The 21,268-nt window shown below is 39.7% G+C and overlaps 1 protein-coding gene across 1 annotated transcript in view; it reads left to right on the top strand.

The window, feature by feature from the left end:
• Window positions 1-21,268, top strand: part of CATSPERE (catsper channel auxiliary subunit epsilon) — a 270,064-nt gene that overhangs the window by 155,422 nt on the left and 93,374 nt on the right. The window contains exon 11 of the mRNA XM_058309404.1: window positions 1,585-2,027. Coding sequence (XP_058165387.1) covers window positions 1,585-2,027 — 443 coding nt within the window. The remainder of the gene's footprint in view (window positions 1-1,584; window positions 2,028-21,268) is intronic.

The following is a 21,268-nucleotide window of genomic DNA, read 5'->3' as shown; positions in this document are numbered from 1 at the left end:
TGGGCCACACCTTAACTGGAAACCTCATCCAAAAGCCCTATTTAAGATGGGTTCACACCCACAGGAATGGATTAAGTTCAAGGACATGTTTTCCTTGGGCACATAGTTCTAAACCACAACATATGATCTATATTTTAGCAGTTTAGTTTGCATGTTTGAAAAGAAGAAAGACTAAAAAAACAATTATCTAAGCATCCATCTCAAGAAATTAGGAAAATAGGTTTGAAGGGAGCTCTGGTCAACCAGAATGGCAGCGTAGAATGTCCAGCGTTCAGTTCCCCCACAGAATCTTCGTACTACTAGCAAAACCTGGCAGAACTAGCTTCCCCAGAGTTCCAGAAAAGAGTTAAAGCATTACAGCAGGAATTCTTAGCCTTTTTTGTTCCACCCACCCCTTTGTCAGTCAGGGGAAAAGCCACAAACCCCTTACTAAGTCCACACAACTCTGTGTATTAGTGCTTAATTAACACATCCCCACAAGAATAATGTTTGTTTTGAATTTCAGTTCAAGTTCATGGACCCCTGGTTAAAAACCTGGCTCTAGACCTAGGCAGGATGATGTGGGCTATGGGTGGGAGGCTCTTTGTCTCTTAAGTGATAACCTAAGCTGTCTGTCCTGACCTGTGGGTGTGGGACGGTAAAAGGATGCAGTCCTGCCCTTGGTGACCATGGCAACGACTCCAGTCCCAGAGAAACAGTTTAGCAATGCACACTCTATAAACTTTAAATATTCAGGGAAAATGCAAACCAAATGTGCTAAAAGCTTATCTAGAATGTATGAAGTCCATGCTAAAAGCTTACCTAGGATGTGGAAGAGATATGCTAATTCAAACCTATTGAGCACTGAAACAAAGAATGATTTAGCCCTTACTTACCCTGTATAAAAGGAACTTGAAAATCTTGTTCAAGACTCGGGTTTGAAACAGAAAGCTCCCAAGTCCAGCCGGCCATCAATAAACCATTTTTCCTTCTCAAAATCATTCCTGAGTCCTGGCCTTTCTATACGCAAATAATTGAACCTCTCACAACTGCTACAACAGGATGCTCCAGGAAGCAGAGTCAATCGATTACCATCTCCTAAGAGTGAACCCGAAAAGATGGGCTTTATACTTGTATACCACCCCCCAGTTCTTCGCCCCTGTGTTTCCTAATAATACCATTCCTGACATGCTTATCTCCATTATTATACAATACTAATTCCTACTCTTTTTTCTGTGTGAATATGTGCATAAAATTATATAGTGGTCATAAGGAGGAAAAATATCCAGAAAACTGCTCTACTCTGAAATGGAAGAGTTCTCCAACATAGTATGAAGTAATGAATTTGTGCCTGCACACTATAATTTTCTCAAAATATATAAATACTCAATGGTTTTAAAAAAAATTATTTTGGTTAAAGGTGAACTTAAAGGGAGCAGGTGTAGTTCAGGGAGTGGGTGTAGCTCATTGACTGAGCATCTGCTTCCCATGTACAAGGTGCTGGGTTCAATTTCTGGTACCTCCAAAATAAAAAGGGCACTTAAATAAGATAACATGGATTTATGGTTACTCAGAATAACATAAATTTTTCTTTTTCTTTTCCAGATTATTTTGGGAATATCGTGATAAAAATGGAAAATAATGTAATGTTTTATTCCAAGATTAATGTTATACATGCAGTAAAGCTACATCCTTGGATAAATAATACAACAAAATCAGTAATTGCCCTGAATACAGCTGGTAGTATATATATAATATATTCTTATGACAATGGCACGATACAAACAGAGGAATATCCTTTAAAATTGGAAGCACAAAGTATGTTTTTCAAAATAAAGGATGAATGCCCCTACATGGCATTTTATAATAATATTTTTAGTGTTTTTTACTTTTTGGACAAGGGAGAAAACCTGTCACTTTGGTCTCAAATAGTCTATCCAGAAAATCTTGGACTGTATATGATTATGGAGTCCTATGGCCCAAAAATATTAAAAGAGGAAAAAGACGTTCACTATGAAACCGCCTTAGGATACTGCACTAAAACCATGGTAAGTAAATATTTTTAAATTCTTTCATATGAGTTTGATAAATACAAAAGTATAATATTAACATTTTTTAAAAACTGGTTTTCTTCCTATTTTAGCTGGAAAACTGTGGTGGACTATGCAAAATTTTAATATAAATTATAATACAATAAGCTCTTAAGGTCACAATTTTCATTTTCAATATGCAAAACCTCTTTGCTACAGAGAGGTACATTTCTTCAAAATTCTTCATACTGTTCACTTTTTCTTTTTCTTCTTCTTTTTTTTTTTTTAACTGCATGGCTTTTTTTCTTTTGATAGAATTATACCTGTTAAAGTAGCACAGCACACCACCTCGAAACCTAATACCTTCAAACATGCCTTTTCTCTCTTCACAATTCTATGGGTCAACAATTTCGGCTCAGGGTAGCCGGGCAATTCTGCTGGTTTCTTCAGGGTCACTCATGTGGCTGTGGTCTTCAGGTGGCTCGCCTGGGACTGGCCGACCTACACTGGCCTCATGTACATGTGCAGTGGTTGGTTCTAGCACTGGCTTGTTAGTTTACAGGCCCCATGCTGGCGGGCTTGTCTCAGGCCACTGGTCTCTGATCCTCCAGGCTAGACCTGGCTCTTCACATGGTACTCTCAGGGCAGTGTACCAGCGCAGCAAGAGCAGAAGCTGGAGGGCCTCCTGGGGTCTGTCTAGGTGTGGCCATATTGTATTGGTCAAAGCAAGTCACAAGGTCAACCCAGATTCACAAGATGAGGAAATAGACTCCACCTCTTAATGAAGGAATAGCAGAATGGAAAGAATTATTGCAGTCATCTTTGCAAACAATCTGCTACAATGGGTATATATATACATACTGTATATATTTTTTTGTATACTGCTCTTCTAATGAATATTATGGCATAAGCATTTTACTTGCTACTACAATTTCTTTCCAAACATCATGTGACCCAAGTGGGAGTTTCTAATCTCCAATGAATTAGGTTCTCCAGAGAAACAAAATCAACAGGCTATTATATATATATAACATATATAAATATATAGATATAGAGATTTATTCTAGGAATTAGCTCATACAGCTATGGGGACTGGCAAGTCCAAATTCCATAGGGCAGGCCACAAGTTGGAAACTCACTGAAGGTATGGTTGAATTCCCAGGATAAGCTGCAAGTGGAAACTCCAGTGAAGATGACATTGAACCCCCAGGAGGAGATGCCTGGCTGAAATAGAGAGAGAAATTCTTTTTCTGATTGCTGAAACCCTCAGTTCTCACTTTAAGACCTGTAACAGATTGAAAAAGGAGATTCCTCTCGTTGGTAAAGGCAATCTCCTTTGTTGATTGTAGATGTAATTAGTCATGGATATAATCAACTGACTAATGATTTAAATCCATGTGTGAAATACCTTCACAATAACAATCAGGCCAGTGCTTGCTTAACCAAGCAACCAGACACTGCATCCTAGCCAAACTGACACATTAAATTACATTAAATTAACTATCACACCCATCCTTCCAAAATGAACAGAAAAAGTAAAGATTTACATGGTTTTTTCAGCTAAGGGAAATCTCGATTGATTATCCAGCTCAAATATCTGCATACATTCTCATGGTTTTTCTTTCTAAGAATTGGATTGTAGTGTATTTTTTCCCTCTCTCAATTCAGCCATTCAAAATATTAGTTGCTCATAAAAATATATAAATGGCCAAGGACAATGAAACATCAAAATTTGCATTTTTAATAAAATACTGGCTCTATTACTTCCTAGCCAATGACATTGAGCACATTTTTCAATCTCTTTTTGCATCAGTTTCATCTTTAAAAATGGGGATAATAAGGCAATCAAGGTAAGCTCTGTCACAACACTAGCTGGATACAAGATTAAAGAACGGATGCCTCAGAATCTACATTTGAGCAATAACACATTAACATTTCAAAGACACCCAGGTTTCAACAAAAGGTTATGAAACATACAAAGAAATAGGAAGCAATGGCCCAGGCAAAGGAGAAGGTGGAAGCATTAGAGACCATCAGTGGGGAAGACTAGATGTGGGATATATGATACAATGTGTCCCACATATGCTGAAAGAGCTAAGGGAAAAATGGTCCTACATATGCTCAAAGAACTGAAGGAAAACCTGGACAAAGAACTGAAGGTAATCAGGAAAATGTTCAATGAACACAAAGAGAATATCAATAGAGAGATGTAAATTATGAACAATAACCAATCAGAACTAAAGTTGAAAAAAGAAAAAAAGAACCAAACAGAGCTAAAGACCACAGTAACAGAATAAAATTCCCTAGAAGGGTTCAAAAGCAGACTGAAGCTCACATAAGAAATAATCAGAGAATGTGAAGATAAGGCAATTGAAATCATTCAGTCTAAGGAACAGAAAGAGGAAAGAATAAAGAAAAGGAAACAGAGCCTGATGAACTTACAGGACACCATCAGAAATACCAATATATGCATTGTAGGAGTCCCAGGAAGATAAGAAATGAAAAATTAAAAAATTTTTAAAAAGGAAGGGGAAGATAAAATATTCAAAGAAAAAATGGCCCAAAAAATCCCAAATTTAATGAATGTTGGAGAAAAGCAGTGTTCACTGGAACACAGAGACTGATTGACCATAGGCAGAAAATGTATTTATTGAGAAACTCTCCCAATAGAGGGGGTCTGAAGAACAAACTTCATCCCCCCCGACCAGCTTCTAAAGAGAGACTTCAGCCCACTCCTGGAAGGGGGGACTTGAATGTACACAGAACTTTCCTAACCGGGGAAATGATAGTTAGTGGGAGGGGGTTGAGGGTCCAAGTGAGGTAGTGGGAGGGGGTTGAGGGAGTCTATGGCTTCTTGGAATGCTGCAGGAGCAGATGTTTCTTTTCATGTGTAGGGATTAAACGATATGTAAATAGTGAAGGTTTCCATCTCCATTTCCCTCTGATATGCAGTTAGAGGTAGTAAAGATCTCCATTGCCCTCTGATATGCAGATGGTGAAGATCTCTCTCTCCCTTTATTCCTGTCTCTCTGAGGTTTCTTTGTTTAACCTGTGGGAAAGTGCTGTGCCATGCCCTCAGACCCACGGGAGGGGGTTTGCCTTTTCCCAATGCATATCAGGGGAAACTGAACTCCAGCTTGTTAATTATTGCAAACTGCTAACATTCCTAACTCTCTTTGTTTATATTCCATATATATATACAGGGGGACCTGGGTATTGGGGTATAAGGTAATGGACAGGATAGGAGGGTGAGGGGATTGGGGGCATGGGCTCTATCTGGCTACTTTCTGCTGTCAAGGGGCAGAGAAAAGAAGTTCCCTCCCATCCTGTACAGTGGGCTGTGGTTTCAGGACCCACAGGGGCCGATAGTGTTGTTCACGCAGCAGAAAGGCACCGTTTACCTATTCCTGGGTTATTTCCTGTATGATTTGGCGTATGAATTGAACAAGAAGCTGTAAGAGACAAGGACCAAAAGAAGCAGCAGCAGTACTGTTAATAATGGTGTTATACTCAGTAAAAGGACTGATTTTAAGGTTGAAGAAAAATAAGAAAGGAATGAGGATAGCCATATTGATTTTCATAGTTATTATTTAGGATTTTCTGAACTATTTCTATGTGTTTTTTTTTAGGACTTTAAGATTTTCTTCTACCTGACCAGTTTTGTTAATGTAAAAACAACAAGTTTCATTTATGATTGCACAGGTGCTAGTACATGCTGTTGGATCAGGGACAGGGATGGGGGTTTGTGGTCATCTGTTATCTGTTATTGGGGCAGGGGAAGCCTGAAAATGAAAGACAATATACAAATGCTTAAAGAACTCCAAACAGTATAAACCCAAATAGACACATACTGCAGCATATTATAATTAAACTGTTAATTACCAAAGATAAAGAAAGAAATCTGAAAGCCGCAAAAGAGAAGAAACGGCTCACATACAAAGCAGCCTGCATAAAATTAAGTGCCAATTTCTCATCCAAAATCATGGGGGCAAGAAGACAGTCAGACGTCATATTTAAAGTGGTGTGAGAAAAAAATTGGCAAGCAAGAGTTCTATATCTGACAAAACCGTCTTTCAAAAATGAGGGAGAGATTAATTCATTCCACAGATAAACAAAAGTAGAGGGAGTCTTTCACCACTAGACTGACCCTTTTACAAGAGATGCTAGAAAGAGTTCTCCAGGTTGAAAAGAAAGGACAGTAGACAATAGATTGAAGACACATGAAGAAATAAAGATTTCTTTTTAATGACATCTGTAAATATAAATAACAGTACCATTATATTTTTGGTTTGTAACTACACTTTTTTACTTCCTACAGGACCTAAAAGGCAGATGCATAAAATTGAAAGATAAATCAGTGATTAGGGATTCATAATGCATAAACATTCCACTTGTGACAATTACATAAAAGTGGGAGGACAGGGTTATAGGAAAATAGTTTGTGTGTACTATTTATATTAATTTCCTGGATGCTAAAGCAAATACGTGCAATGGGTTGGTTTAACAACAGGAATTTATCAGCTCATAGATTCAGAGGCTAGAAGGTTTGCTTCCTCTCAGAAGCAGTATCTTCTGGCTTGCCAGCACTTTCTGGAATTCCTTGGCTTTTCCATTATGTGACAATGCATATGGTGGTGTCATTTCCTTTTGCTTCCGGGTTATATTGACTTCCAGCTTCTGGCTGTTCCGTGAGGCTTCCTCTTTGTGTCCAATTTCCTTTGCTTAAAAGAACTTCAGTCATTTTTTATTAAGTCCCACCCTCTTTCAGTTTGGGCACACCATAACTAATAACATCTTCAAAGGTCCTATTACAAATAGGTTCACACCCTCAAGACCTGGGGTTGGGACCTGATCGTGCCAACAAACTAGTCAACCTAGATGAAATGGACACATTCCTAGAAATGCACAAACAACCTTAACTGACACTACAAAGAATAAAAGAACTTAACAAACCATTCACCTTTAAAGAGATTGAATCCATCATCAAAAATCTCCCAACAAAGAAAAGTCCAGGACCAGATGTCTCCACAGGTGAATTCTACCAAGTGCTTCAAGAAGAATACCAATCTTGTTTAAATTCTTAAAAAAAATTTGAAGAAAGGAAACATTACCCAACACATTTTATGAAGCCAGCATCACCCTAAAACCAAAGCCAGATAAAGGCACTACAAGAAAAGAAAATTATAGACTAATTACTCTAATGAACACAGTTGCAAAAATTCTCAGCAAAATACCTGAAAATCGAATCCAACAGCATATTAAAAGACTTATAAACTACAACCAAGTGGGATTTATTCCTGGTATGCAAAGCTGGCTCAATGTAAGAAGGTAAATAAACATAATATACCACATTAACAAATTGAAGGGGGAAAAAATGTATAATCATCTCAATCGATGCAGAAGAGGCATTTGACAATATCCGCATTCTTTCTTGATAAAAACACTTCAAAAGATAGGAATAGAAAGAAAATTCCTCAATATGGTAAAAGGTATATATGAAAAATCCACAGCCAACATTGTACTCAATGGGAAAGGTTGAAAGCTTTCTCTCTGAGATTGAGAACAAGACAAGGATGCCCACTGTCACCATTGTTATTCAACATTGTGCTAGAAGTTCTAGCTACAGCAATTAGTTAAAAAATTAATCAATCAATCAATAAAGGCATCCAAATAAGAAAAAAGGAAGTAAAACTCACTATTTGCAGATGATATAAACCTATATTTAGAAAATTCTGAAATGTCTATGACAAAGCTACATAAGCTAATAAACAAGTTCAGTGAAGTGGCAGGATAGAAGATCAAGGCAAAAATCAGTTAAGTTTCTGTATGCTAGTATTGAACAATCCAAGGAGGAAATCAAGGAAAACACTCCATTTACAATAGCAACAAAAAGACTCAAATACTTAGGAATCAATTTAACCAAAGAAGTACAGGACTGGGGAAACGGACTTTGGCCCAGTGGTTAGGGCGTCCGTCTACCATATGGGAGGTCCGCGGTTCACACCCCGGGCCTCCTTGACCCGTGTGGAGCTGGCCCATGCGCAGTGCTGATGCGCGCAAGGAGTGCCGTGCCACGCAAGGGTGTCCCCTGCCCCACGCGCAAGGAGTGCGCCCGTGAGGAAAGCCGCCCAGCATGAAAAGAAAGAAGCAGCCTGCCCAGGAATGGCGCCGCCCACACTTCCCCTGCCGCTGACGACAACAGAAGCGGACAAAGAAACAAGACGCAGCAAATAGACACCAAGAACAGACAACCAGGGGAGGGGGGAAATTAAATAAATAAATAAATCTTTAAAAAAAAAAAAAAAAAAGAAGTACAGGACCTATGTGCAGGAAACTACAAAGCAATGCTAAAAGAAATTGAGAAAGAACTAAACAAATGGAAAGACATTCCATGTCCCTGGATTGGAAAAATAAATATTGTGAAGTTGTCAATCTTATCCAAACTGATTTATAGATTCAATGCCATACCAGTCAAAATTCCATCAGCCTACTTTACAGAATTAGATAAGGCAATTACCAAATTCATTAGGAAGGGAAAGTGCATCCAAATGACCAAAAGCATTCTAAAAAAGAAGAGCAATGTGGGAGAAATTTCACTACCTGATCTTGATACATATTACAAAGCTTCAGTGGTCAAAATAGCATGGGTATTGGCATGACGATAGACACTTTGATCAATGGAATAGAACTGAGAGTCCAGAAATAAATCCTCACCTCTACAGCCAACTGGATTTTGACAAACCTACCAAAGCCATGTGTATTAGTCAGCCAAAGAGGTGCTGATGCAAAATGCCAGAAATCTGTTGGCTTTTATAAAGGGTATTTATTTGGGGTAGAAGCTTACAGTTACCAGGGCATAAAGCATAAGTTACTTCTCTCACCAAAGTCTGTTGCCATGTGTTCAGGCAAGATGGCTGCTGAGGTCTGCCAAGAGTTCAGGCTTCTTGGGTTCTTCTCTTCCCAGGGCTTGTTTCTGTCCAGGCTCAGCTACTCTCTCCACAATACCAGCTATAGGCTATTAGGTGAACAGTTCTGTCTCTCTTCCAAGGCCTCTGCTGTGTCTAAGGAGCCATCTCTAGTCCTCTGTGTTCTTCTCCTGTGTGTTCACTTCCCAGGCTCCAGCTCAAAACTCCAACTCTCTTCTCTGCTGTGTAATTTTCTCTGTGAGTCCCTGCAGGGTGGGGACTCAGCATCCTACTGATATGGCACAATTAAAGCCCTAATCATAATTTAATCATGCCGAGGTACAGACCAGTTTACAAACATAATCCAGTATCTATTTTTGAAAGTCATAAACAATGCCAAACTGCCACATCATGTTAATAGGACAAAACAGAATCTTCAACAGATGGTGCTGGGAGAACTGGATCTCCATAACCAAAAGAATGAAAGAGGACCCCTATATTACTCCCTATATAAGCATCAACTCAAAATAGATCAAAGACTTAAATATAGAAGCCAGGACCATAAAAGTACTAGAAGAAAACTTAGGGAAACATTTCTTTTGAGTACCGGCCCAGGGATTAAACCTAGGACCTCATATGTGGGAAGCTGGTGTTCAACCACTGAGCCACATTGGCTTCCCTGAGGTTCTTTAGTCTGTTTGCTTGTTTGGTTTTTTTTGTTTTGTTTTGTTTTGCTTTTAGGAGGCACTGGGAACCGAACCCAGGACCTCCCATGTGGGAAGCAGGCACTCAACTGCCTGAGCTACATCTGCTCCCAGGAAACATCTGAAAGACCTTGTGGTAGGTGGTGGTTTCTTGGACCTTATGTCCAAAGCACAAACAACAAAGGAAAAAATAGATAAATGGAACCTCCTCAAAATAAACACTTCTGCACCTCCAAAGGACTTTGTCAAAAGGCTGAAAAGGGGAAAACGGACTTTGGCCCAGTGGTTAGGGCGTCCGTCTACCATATGGGAGGTCCGCAGTTCAAACCCCGGGCCTCCTTGACCCGTGTGGAGCTGGCCATGCGCAGTGCTGATGCGCGCAAGGAGTGCCATGCCACGCAAGGGTGTCCCCCGCGTGGGGGAGCCCCACGCGCAAGGAGTGCGCCCGTGAGGAGATGCCCAGCGTGAAAAGAAAGCGCAGCCTGCCCAGGAAAGGCACCGCCCACACTTCCCGTGCCGCTGACGACAACAGAAGCGGACAAAGAAACAAGACGCAGCAAACAGACACCAAGAACAGACAACCAGGGGAGGGGGGGGGAATTAAATAAAATAAATAAATCTTTAAAAAAAAAAAAAAAAGGCTGAAAAGGCAGCTGACTCAATGAGAGAAGATATTTGGAAATCACATACTGAATAAGGGTTTAATATCCATGATATATAAAGAGATGGTACAACTCAACAATAAAAAGCCAAAGACCCGATTGAAAAACAGGCAAAGGACTTGAAAAGACATTTATCCAAAGAAGAAATATGAATGGCAAAAATACACATGAAAAAATGTTCACCTTCACTAGCTATTAGGAAACTGCAAATCAAAGCTACAATGAGATATCACTTCACACCTATTAGAATGGCCACTATCAAAAAGACAGAAAATTACAAGTGTTGCAGAGGATGTGGAGAGATAGCAATGCTTTTTACTGTTCGTGGGAATGTAGACTGGTACAGTCACTGTGGATGGCTGTTCGGCAGTTCCTAAGGAAGTTGAAAATACACTTGCCATGTGACCCAGCAATATCACTACTAGGTATATACCTAGAAGAACTGAGAGAAGTGACATAAACAGACATCTGCACCCTGATGTTCATAGCGATATTATTCACAATTGCCAAGAGTTGGAAACATCTGATTTTTTCCTGCCATACATAGTTTTGCCGTTTCTAGAAATTCCTTAAGTGCAGTCACACAGTATAAGGCTTTTGTATAAGGCTCTTTCACTCAGCCTAATCTTTTTGAGATTCATCCATGTTACATATCAGCAGTTCATTCCTTTTCACTGCTGAGTATTATATGAACATACCACAGTTTATTTAACCATTCTCCTTTTGATGGGCACTTGGATGTTTCCAATTTGGAGTTATTAAGAAAAAATGTCTCAGTGAGTGTTCTTTCACAAGTCTTTGTGTGGACACATATTTTCATTCCTGTTGAATAAATATTACTTTCAAAAGAAACTGCCAAACCCTTTTCCAATGTATGAGTGTCCTGGTTGTTCTAGCACCTTTATAACATTTGGTCTTTTTAATTTTAGCTATTTTGGCAGTATGTGGTGATATCTCATTGTGATTTGCATTTCCATGATGAGTTATGTTGACCACTGTTTCATGTGCTTATACCTTTTTATGTCTTCATTTTTTTTTTTTTTTTAAAGATTTATTTATTTATTTAATTTCCCCCCCTCCCCTGGTTGTCTTTTCTTGGTGTCTATTTGCTGCGTCTTGTTTCTTTGTCCGCTTCTGTTGTCGTCAGCGGCACGGGAAGTGTGGGCGGCGCCATTCCTCGGCAGGCTGCGCTTTCTTTTCACGCTGGGCGGCTTTCCTCACGGGCGCACTCCTTGCGCGTGGGACTCCCCCACGCGGGGGGCACCCTTGCGTGGCATGGCACTCCTTGCGCGCATCAGCGCTGCGCATGGCCAGCTCCACACGGGTCAAGGAGGCCCGGGGTTTGACCCGTGGACCTCCCATATGGTAGACCGACGCCCTAACCACTGGGCCAAAGTCCGTTTCCCTTATGTCTTCTTTTATGAAGCATTTGCCTAAAAATTTCCCATCTAATATGGGAATAACCTATATTTTGTATGTGACTTGTCTGTAACCTAAAGCTTCTTATAACAAAATGAAAAAAATTAGACTCTGAGTGAATAAATGGAAACAAATTTCACTGTCCATACAACACAACAGATCTTACAGTGATGAAAAACAAAATGTTAAAAATTTCTTTAATTTCATATTTTATGTTTTTTTCATTATTTCAAACTTTTTAAAAAGTTGTATTTTGTTATTTTTAAAACCATCATTATTATATAATTTTCCTATTAATTGTATCCAATAATTTTCTTGGCTTCAATTTTTTAATAAGATTTATTTTATTTATTTATTTCTCCCCACCCCCGTGCTGTTTTTCACTTGCTGTATCTGTTTGTCTTCCTTGTTTCTTCAAGAACTGAACCCAGGACCTCTGATTAGGGAGGGAGGTGCCCAATCACCTGAGCTGCCTCCACTCTCTGCTCTTTTGTGTCTCTATGTTTCCCCTCCCTGCATCTCCTGTTGCATCATCCTGTTGCATCAGCTTACCGTCTTCTTTAGGAGGTATCTGGAAGCTCCACTCCCTGCCTTGTCATGTCTCCCATATGCCTTTTCTTCTTGTGTCTCTTGTTCTGTCAGCTTGCCGCACCTACCCATTGCACCAGCTTGCCATGTTCTTTAGGAGGCACCAGGATTTGAATCAGTGACTTCCCATGTGGTAGGTGGGGAATGCATGGGAGGAAGTTCACCTAGAACACACCTATCAGGCATATGAATGTGTTAAAGTGTTCATAGGGCACTGTCACAATGGGAGGAGAGCCACACAATAACCAAAGAAATATCAAATTGCCATCTTGGGGATGCTGGAGAGCATTCTGGGGAGCTCTGCCACATTCTCTAATGGGACAGCAAGAATCCCCTTAATACAGGGCCAGAGACTAGTGAAGGAGGCTGGACCATTGACAGGCCCTTGACTGTGATGACTGTACTTATGAACCTTTACTTTTGAAATTGAAACTAAGTATAATATTATAGGGTGCCTAAGTGTTACTTCCTGAGAGCCTGCTTATTGCTCACATTTGGCCTGTCTCTAAGCCAAAATTCAATGTATAAACAGATTACCTTCCTCCCCAGTGTGGGACATGACTCCTGGGGGTGAACCTCCCTGGAACCAAGGGATTACTACCAAGCACCAACTAGCAATACAACTGGAAAAAGACCTTGACCAAAAGGAGGAAAGGGTAAAGAAAAATGAGCTTATATGGCTAAAAGACTTCAAAGTGAATCAGGAGGTCGTTCCAGAGGTTATGCTTATGCATGTCTCAGCAGGAACTCAAAGACTGCCAAAGTAAATATTACCACAAATAGTGGAACTCCTGAGGGCTCTGGAGACACCCAGACACTATAGTCATGGCAGACAGCTCAGGAGTTTGGCATCCTGCCAGTGAGCCCTACTTTGGAATTTACACTTCCCAGCATGATAGGCTCTGCTGCCCCTCTATTTGAACCTATAGGTAGTACTAGAGTTGATAGTTGTATGGCCAAGAGACTTAAATCTTTGGTCTGTCATGTGCCAGCTGAGCCCTGAATCTCAATAAATTTGTAACACCTACTCTTCAGTTCATTGGACTCACCCAGGACATCTAACAAAGAGAAGATGACTGACAACAACCACCTCAAGGAACAGAAAGTCTGCACCTGCAAGCAAAAAAGTCCCAACCATCTGCCCCATGGGACCTAAGCCCCCTCTCAATTAAAGGTAGAGAGAGCATCACCATCACAGAATCCTCAGGATTGGGGAATGGATGATGGACTAGAGTAGACTTACAGTTGTTTTACTGTAAACTTGTGATTCTAGCGATGAAAGAACTTTTATCATGGATTTGGAGGCAGTGGCCACTGGAGGGTCTGAGGGGAGGGAGAGGGAAAAATAGGAGTCATTTGGGGGCATTTGGGAGACTTGGGAATTATTCTGAATGGCATTTCAATGACAGATACAGGCCATTATATATCATGTAATAACTTGCAAAAACGTGTGGGAGAGAGTGTAAACTACAATGTAAACTATAATCACCACTTAGTGGCAATGCTCCTAGATGTGTTCATCAATTGTGACAAATGTGCCACACTAATGAAGGATGTTGCTGATGTGCGAAAATGTGGGAAGGCTAGGGAGCGGGGCGTATGGGAATCCCCTATATTTTTTGTGTAATGTTTATGTAATCTAAGTTTCTTTTAAAAAATAAAAAAGTATATCAGAAAAAAAAAGAAAATTTTCCTATCTTTTTATTATTAAGTTTGGGGGTTCTTTTTATATATTGAATACCAGTCATTCGCCAGTTATATATGTTTTAGGTTTTTTTAAAGATTTTTTATTTATTTCTCTCCCCTTCCCCCCCGCCCCAGTTGTCTGTTCTCTGTGTCTATTTGCTGTGTCTTCTTTGTCCGCTTCTCTTGTTGTCACTGGCATGGAAATCTGTGTTTCTTTTTGTTGTGTCATCTTGCTGTGTCAGCTCTTCGTGTGTGCGGCACCATTCCTGGGCAGGCTGCATCCTGGGCAGGCTGCACTTTCTTTTATGCTGGGCAGCTCTCCTTACGGGGCGCACTCCTTGTGTGTGGGGCTCCCCTGTGCGGGGGACACCCATGCATGGCACGGCACTCCTTGCGCGCATCAGCACTGCACATGGGCCAGCTCCACATGGGTCAAGGAGGCACGGAGTTTGAACCGCAGACCTCCCATGTGGTAGATGGACACCCTAGCCACTGGGTCAAGTCCGCTTCCTAGTTATATATGTTTTGTGAATATTTTCTTACAGTTTGTGTTTGCCTGTTCATTTTCTTAATGGTGAATTTCAATGAGCAGAAATTCATCTATTTTAATTGCTTTTTGCATCCTGTCTAAGGCTTACCCCTAAGTCATGGAAGGCTCTTCTATGATACCTTTTAAAAGCTTTATGGTTTTAGCATTTTTTTATTTTTAGGTCATGATCCATCTCAAATTACTTTTTGTGTATGGCATGAGGTTAAAATCTAGATATTTTCCATTTGAATATCCAGTTATTTCAGCACCTTTTATTGAAAAGAGTTTCTTTTCCCCTTTATATTGCTTTTACATATTTATTGAAAATTAAATGTCCATACAAATGTGGGCTTATTTTTGGGTTCTATATTCTGCTCCATTAATCTATTTGCCAATCCTATTGCTACTTCATCCTATCTTGATTACTGGGCACAATTAAATTTTGGGTCTGATTTTCAGCAAGATCAGCTCTGTGATTACAATAAATAAGAGATGCTTTTAGGGATACCATAGAAGTTTATTTCTGTAATGACGAGCTTAGAGTTTAAAGATCTAACCTTAGCATTTTCTTTCTGAAAATACTCCTGTGCAGCACTCAGAAACAGCCATTCTAATAGTTTATTTCTCTTTTCAGTTTTATCCCCCCAAAAATATTTTTTTAGGTGCTAGGGTCTGGGAGATGAACCTAGGACCTCATATGTGGGAAGCTGGTGCTCAACCACTGAGCCACATTGGCTCCCTTGAGTTGGTTTTTTGTTATTTCCTTCTTCGTTATTTTTTTAAATGTTACATTAAAAAATTATGAGGTCCCCATATAACCCCCCATCCCCTCACCCCACTCCTCCCACATCAACAATCTCCTTCATCATCGTGGCACATTCATTGCATTTGGTGAATACATTTTGGAGCACTGCTATACCACGTGGATAGTGGTTTACATTGTAGTTTACACTCTCCCCCAATCCACCCAGTGGACCATGGCAGGGCATACAATGTCCAGAATCTGTCCCTGCAGTACCACCCAGGACAACTCCAAGTCCTGAAAATGCCCCCACATCATATCTCTTCTTCCCTCTCTCTACCCTCAGCAGCTACCATGGCCACTTTCTCCACATCAATGCTACAATTTCTTCCATTACTAATCAAAATAGTTCCATAGTAGAACACCAGTAAGTCCACTCTAATCCATACTCTATTCCTTCATCCTGTGGACCCTGGGATAGTTATGTCCACCCCCCCCCCCCTTCATATCAAGAGGGGGCTTATATTCCACATGGATGATGGATGCAATTCTCCTGCTTGCAGATCTAGGCACTTTTGGCTCCCTGGTGTGACAGTTGACCTTCATCTCCCTGTTAGCTGGCCAGGGTAAGTCCAATAAACCAGAGGGTAGGAGTTGGAAGTCTGCTGAGGCTCAGGGCCTGGCTGTTACATGGACAGTCCAGAAATTCAGGTCTCCTGAGTATACACCAACCCCAAAGCCAACCACAGGTCCAGTAAAAGTAACAGAAGAGGCATGTGTAGAAAGGTCATATCTGAATCCAACTATCACATTCCCCAGTAGAACAGCAACAATCCCCCAAGTGCAATGGCAAAGACCAATAAAGACAGATGGTCCAACAATGAGTCCTTGATACTGATTGCTATGATTATGAGCCTGTGTGCCTGAAATACAAACTAGGCCTAGAGCTGCAGGGTTCCTAAGAGTTACTTCCTGAGAACCTCCATGTTGCTCAAATGTGGCCATTCTTTAAACCAAACTCAGCATGTAAATGCATTACCTTCCCCCCAGCATGGGACATGACTCCTGGGGATAAGCCTTCCTGGCACCAAGGGATTACTACCAAGCACCAACTGATAATGTAACTAGAAAAAGGCCTTGGATAAAAGGGTCAACTCAGACCAGCAGAATAACTCAGCCTACATGTAATATCAGGTGTTAAAATCTGCTTTTTGACTTTGGATAAAGGGGAGAAATGGAAAGGACAAATGAGTTTATATGCCTATGCATCTCCAAAAAGAGTTGGGAGGTCATCAGAGGGGCAACGCTTATGCACACCGCAGCAGGGTACCAGAGACAGCCAAAGTTGATAGAAGCCCAGGTACTGATTCTCCTGAGGGCTACAGAAACCAAAAGGTTCTATGATCATGGCAGATGACTCTGGAGTTTAGTGCCATGTCAGGTGGCCCTACTTTGAAGTTTGTGTTCCTGAGTGTGATGGATTTGGACTCAGAAATAACCTTGAGTTGGTTTTTACATTTGTTTTTTCTTGTTGTTTGTTTCTGTTTTCCTTAGGAGCCTCTGGGAACAAAACCAGGACCTCCCATGTGGGAATCAAGTGCTCAACTGCTTGAGCAACATCTGTTTCCTCAATTCTATCAATTTTTTTCATGTATCTTGAAGTTCTGCTATTAAGGTGTAAAAATCATTTAGAATTGTTATATCCTCTTGATGAATCAACTCTTTTATTACTATGAAATGCCCTTTTTTCCTCTGATGATAATCTGCACTCTGAAATCTACTTGGTCAGATGTTTTAATAAAGCCCCTCTGGCCTTCTTTTGAGTAGTTTTAATATGGTATATCTGTTTTTCCATCCTTTTAATTTTAACCATTTGTGTCGTGATATAAAGTGCTTTAAGTTGGTTCTTATCCAATCTGAAAATCTTTGACATTTTTTAGGTGGTTGGACCATTTGAATTCAATCTGAATTTTAAATACATATGGTTGTAGTTAAATCTACCATTTGACTATTGGTTTTCTATTTGTTCCTTTGGTTTTTGTTTTGTTTTCTCACTTCTTTGTGGTTGAATATTTTTATGATCCCATTTTACCTCTTTGTTGGCTTTTTAGCTATTCCTATTTTGTTTATGATACACATCCCCTTAAGTAATATTGTATCACTTCATGAAAAGTATAATAACCTTCAGGATTCTTCTTCCATTTTCCCTCTCATGGCCTTTTTGTTATTGCTGCCATGCATTTTACTTCTACATATTTTATGAACCCTACAGTGCATTGTTATTATTTTTGCTTTTAAAAGAGATTTAAATAGGAAAAAACTATTTTATATTTATACACATATTTATCATAGCTAATGCTCTTCATTCCTTTGTGTAGATCCAGATTTCCATCTGATATCAGTTTCCTTCTGCTTGTCAGTTTTTGCTTTATTTATTTGGGAAAATGTATTTCAAGATACATAAAATTTTTAATTCTCTTCCTCATTAACCAAAACCTCAAACATTATGAAATGACCATCTTTCTTCCTGGTAATACATTTTTTACTCAGTCTATTTCGTTTCACCACTAATGTAGCTACATCAGCTTTCTTTTACTTAGTATGTCCATGCTATTTTTGTCCCTTTAATTTCAACCTTTCTTTGCCTTATGTTTTATCTAAGTTTCCTATAATTACCATATATTTAAGGATTTTTAAATGTTATTTTTGTATAATCTGAAAGTGTCTTTGATGCATTTAGCTCATTTACATTTGTTGAAATTAATGATACACTTGGGTTTATGCCTTCCATCCTATTTTGTGCTATTTTCCCTTAATTTTTCTGTTTTATTCTGTTTCTCTTTTAGGTTTATTTGCATATTTTATATCACTCCATTTTCCCTTTCATCTGGTTTAGCACTAATACTCTTTCTTTCTCTAGTCATCTTATCTCAGAAATTATAGCAGGAATACCTAATTTATACAAGTCTAAAGTTAGTTAGGTCTCTTACCTTTTCTCCAACTCATGGGTTATTGTAGTCATAGATTTAAATCCCATCTTATTTTATACTATTAGGCAAAGTTATTATTATACAGCAATGTTAAGGTTAATTACTTTACCTTTATCATTTTCTTTGCATCTGAGTACCTCCATCATGTTCTTCTTTCCTTCTGATTTAGGTATGTCCCTTAACTTTTTTTTTTTAAGTACCAGCACCATATATTAAACCCGGGACCTCGTATGTGGGAAGCCGGCACTTCGACTCTGAGCCACTTCGGCTCCCCAGCATTTCTTTTAGTGCCAGTTTACTGGTGATTACATACTCAGTTTGTTTGAAAATATCTTTAATTCACCTTCATTTTGAAAAACATTTCTGCTGGATATAGTACTCTAGGTTGGTGATTATTAAGCACATTAAAAATATTCTATATGTTTGTTTGTTTCCATTGTTGCTGTTCAGAAGTCACTTGTAGTTTTAATTCCTCCCTCTGGCTGCTTTTCAGAGTTTTTTTTTTTTTCCTGCAATTTTACTGTAATGTGTCTAGGTATGGACTTCTTTGCTTTTTCCTTCTTTGAAATTTCTTGGGCCACTTGAATATGTGGATCATTGACTTCACTAGATATCTTGTCAAATATTGTCTCTGTCTCTTTCTCTGTCTTCTCTCCTTCTGGAACACTCACTAAACATATGTTAAACCCTCACAATCTATTTTCCATAAGTATTTAACTCTCTTCTTTTTTTGGCTGTCATTTTATCTGTCTGGGATGCATTTATTGGTCATTTTTTCTGGTCTCTCTTCCATTTTGCTGTCTCTCTTTCTTGCCATGCCCTACCTGCTGCCAAAATTATAAACTGTGTGTTCAATTTGATTATTTGTATTTTTAACTTCTTAAAGTTTTGTTCCTTTTAAAAATATAGTACATGCCCATGGAAAGTGGTTATGGCTTAACTGATAGAGCATCCACCTACCATATGGAGGGCCCAGGGTTCGGTACCCAGGGCCTCCTGACCACATGGTGAGCTAGCCCATGCACAGTGCTGTCACGCTCAAGGAGTGCCATGCCATGCAGGGGTGTCCCCCGCATAGGGGTGCCCCATGCTCAAGGAGTGTGCCCCTCAAGGAGAGCCACCCCATGTGAGAAAAGCACAGCCCGCCCAGAAGTGGCACTGCACACATGGAGAGCTGACGCAGCAAGATGACGCAACAAAACAAGCAACTCCGTTTCCGGTGCCACATGATGAGAATCAAGCAGACACAGAAGAACATACAGCTAATGGACACAGAAAGGAAGACAATGGGAGGGAAGGGGAGAGAAATAAATAAATATTTTAAAAATAAATAAATAAAATAAAATACAATGACACATTTTATAGTTTCTTCTATGGTACACACATTTTCAGGCTTGTAGTTTATTCCTGCAAAACTAGTAAGCACATCTGTCTTACAATCTGCATCTATTAGTTCTGTATCTGACATATGAATATGTCTATTCCATCTATTTCTTCTCCCACATCATTGTATACACTGGTTTTTGCTCATACGTACCTTATTTCCTTGTGTGTTTGTTTATCTTTCACTGTGTGCTGTTCATTGCCCTTGAAAAAATATTAATGAGAATCTTCCAAGGTCTAGTAAGAATGTGTCTTGCTATTGAGATGACCTGTGTTTTCCAAAACCAGACACATATGGACACTACTGCCCTGGGACTTCCTGCAATCCCCTGGGTCATCCAGGCAAAAAATTGTGGGATATAAAGTCATACAAGGACCTGCTCATACCCACAAACTGTCAGGAAAATAATTTTTTTTTCCTTCTCTTTCTTTTTCTGATCACTTAGTGACCGCAGTCCCTGGAGGATTGGATGCAGGGCAAATTTAATCCTGGTTTACTCCGTCCCTGAGAACATAGTCTTCTGATAACATAGGTTAACGTAGAGAGTATCTTATATTTGATTCTCTGTCTTGAAGTCTCCCTTCCCTGACTAGGGTGGCAAATGCTTTTAGGGAAAATAGTAGCTTGTTGGCTCTAGTGTTCTGCTTTACTCTTTCAGTGCTTGGACTGGCAGTTACCCCACTATCTTGCCAGTTATTTGATGATTTTAAGGGGATTTTTTTAAAGATTGGACATTTTTATTATTTTTGATCTGTCTGTTTTTAAGAGAGAATTTGTCCAAATAACCTAGCCTGCCACTACTAGAAATAGAAGTTTCCAAGTCATTCTTTAATTATTTATAATGATGTGGCACTTTTTAAAAAAGATTTATTTATTTATTTCTCTCCCTGCCCCCCCCATCCCCAGTTGTCTGCTCTCTGAGTTCATTCGCTGTGTATTCATCTGTGACCACTTCTATCCTTATCAGCAGCACTGGGAATCTGTGTTTCTTTTTCTTGCATCATCTTGTTGTGTCAGCTCTCTGTGTGGGCGGCGCCATTCCTGGGCAGGCTGCACTTCCTTTCACGCTGGGCGGGGCGCACTCCTTGCGCGTGGGGCTCCCCTACGTGGGGGACACCCCTGCGTGGCAGGGCACTCCTTGCGTGCATCAGCACTGCGCATGGGCCAGCTCCACGCGGGTCAAGGAGGGCCGGGGTTTAAACCGCGGACCTCCCATGTGGTAGGCGGACGCCCTAACCACTGGGCCAAGTCCGCTTCCCATGATGTAGTATTTTAGATACATTACCACATTCACAAAATACATTCTTGAAATTGTCACATTGTGTAGATATTTCCAGTGTTTATAATTTCAAATTTTACATATATGATGTGAGTTGAGTTAGAGACCCAAGTGTGAATAAGTTAGAGACCCAAGTGTGAACAACTAATAAGCAAAGCTTAGAAAATAAGGTTAAATTTCATGCGAAAGCATTAAACTTTTACAGTCTAATCATGTGCAAGAACATTTTTATTATTACATTTAGAAAGGATGGTATATGGCAGAATATAGGTATATACCTGACAGCTAGTTCCTTTCCCTGATTATGGGACTAGATTTATTTTTAATTTAATGACCTTAACAGCCTTCAATTTTATCACAAAAGATTGTAC

The sequence above is a fragment of the Dasypus novemcinctus genome, chromosome 13 (assembly GCF_030445035.2).
Source record: "Dasypus novemcinctus isolate mDasNov1 chromosome 13, mDasNov1.1.hap2, whole genome shotgun sequence".
Classification (NCBI taxonomy): Eukaryota; Metazoa; Chordata; class Mammalia; order Cingulata; family Dasypodidae; genus Dasypus; species Dasypus novemcinctus.
The sequence above is the reverse complement of the archived record's forward strand: the minus strand, read 5'-3'. Positions and strand labels throughout refer to the sequence as shown.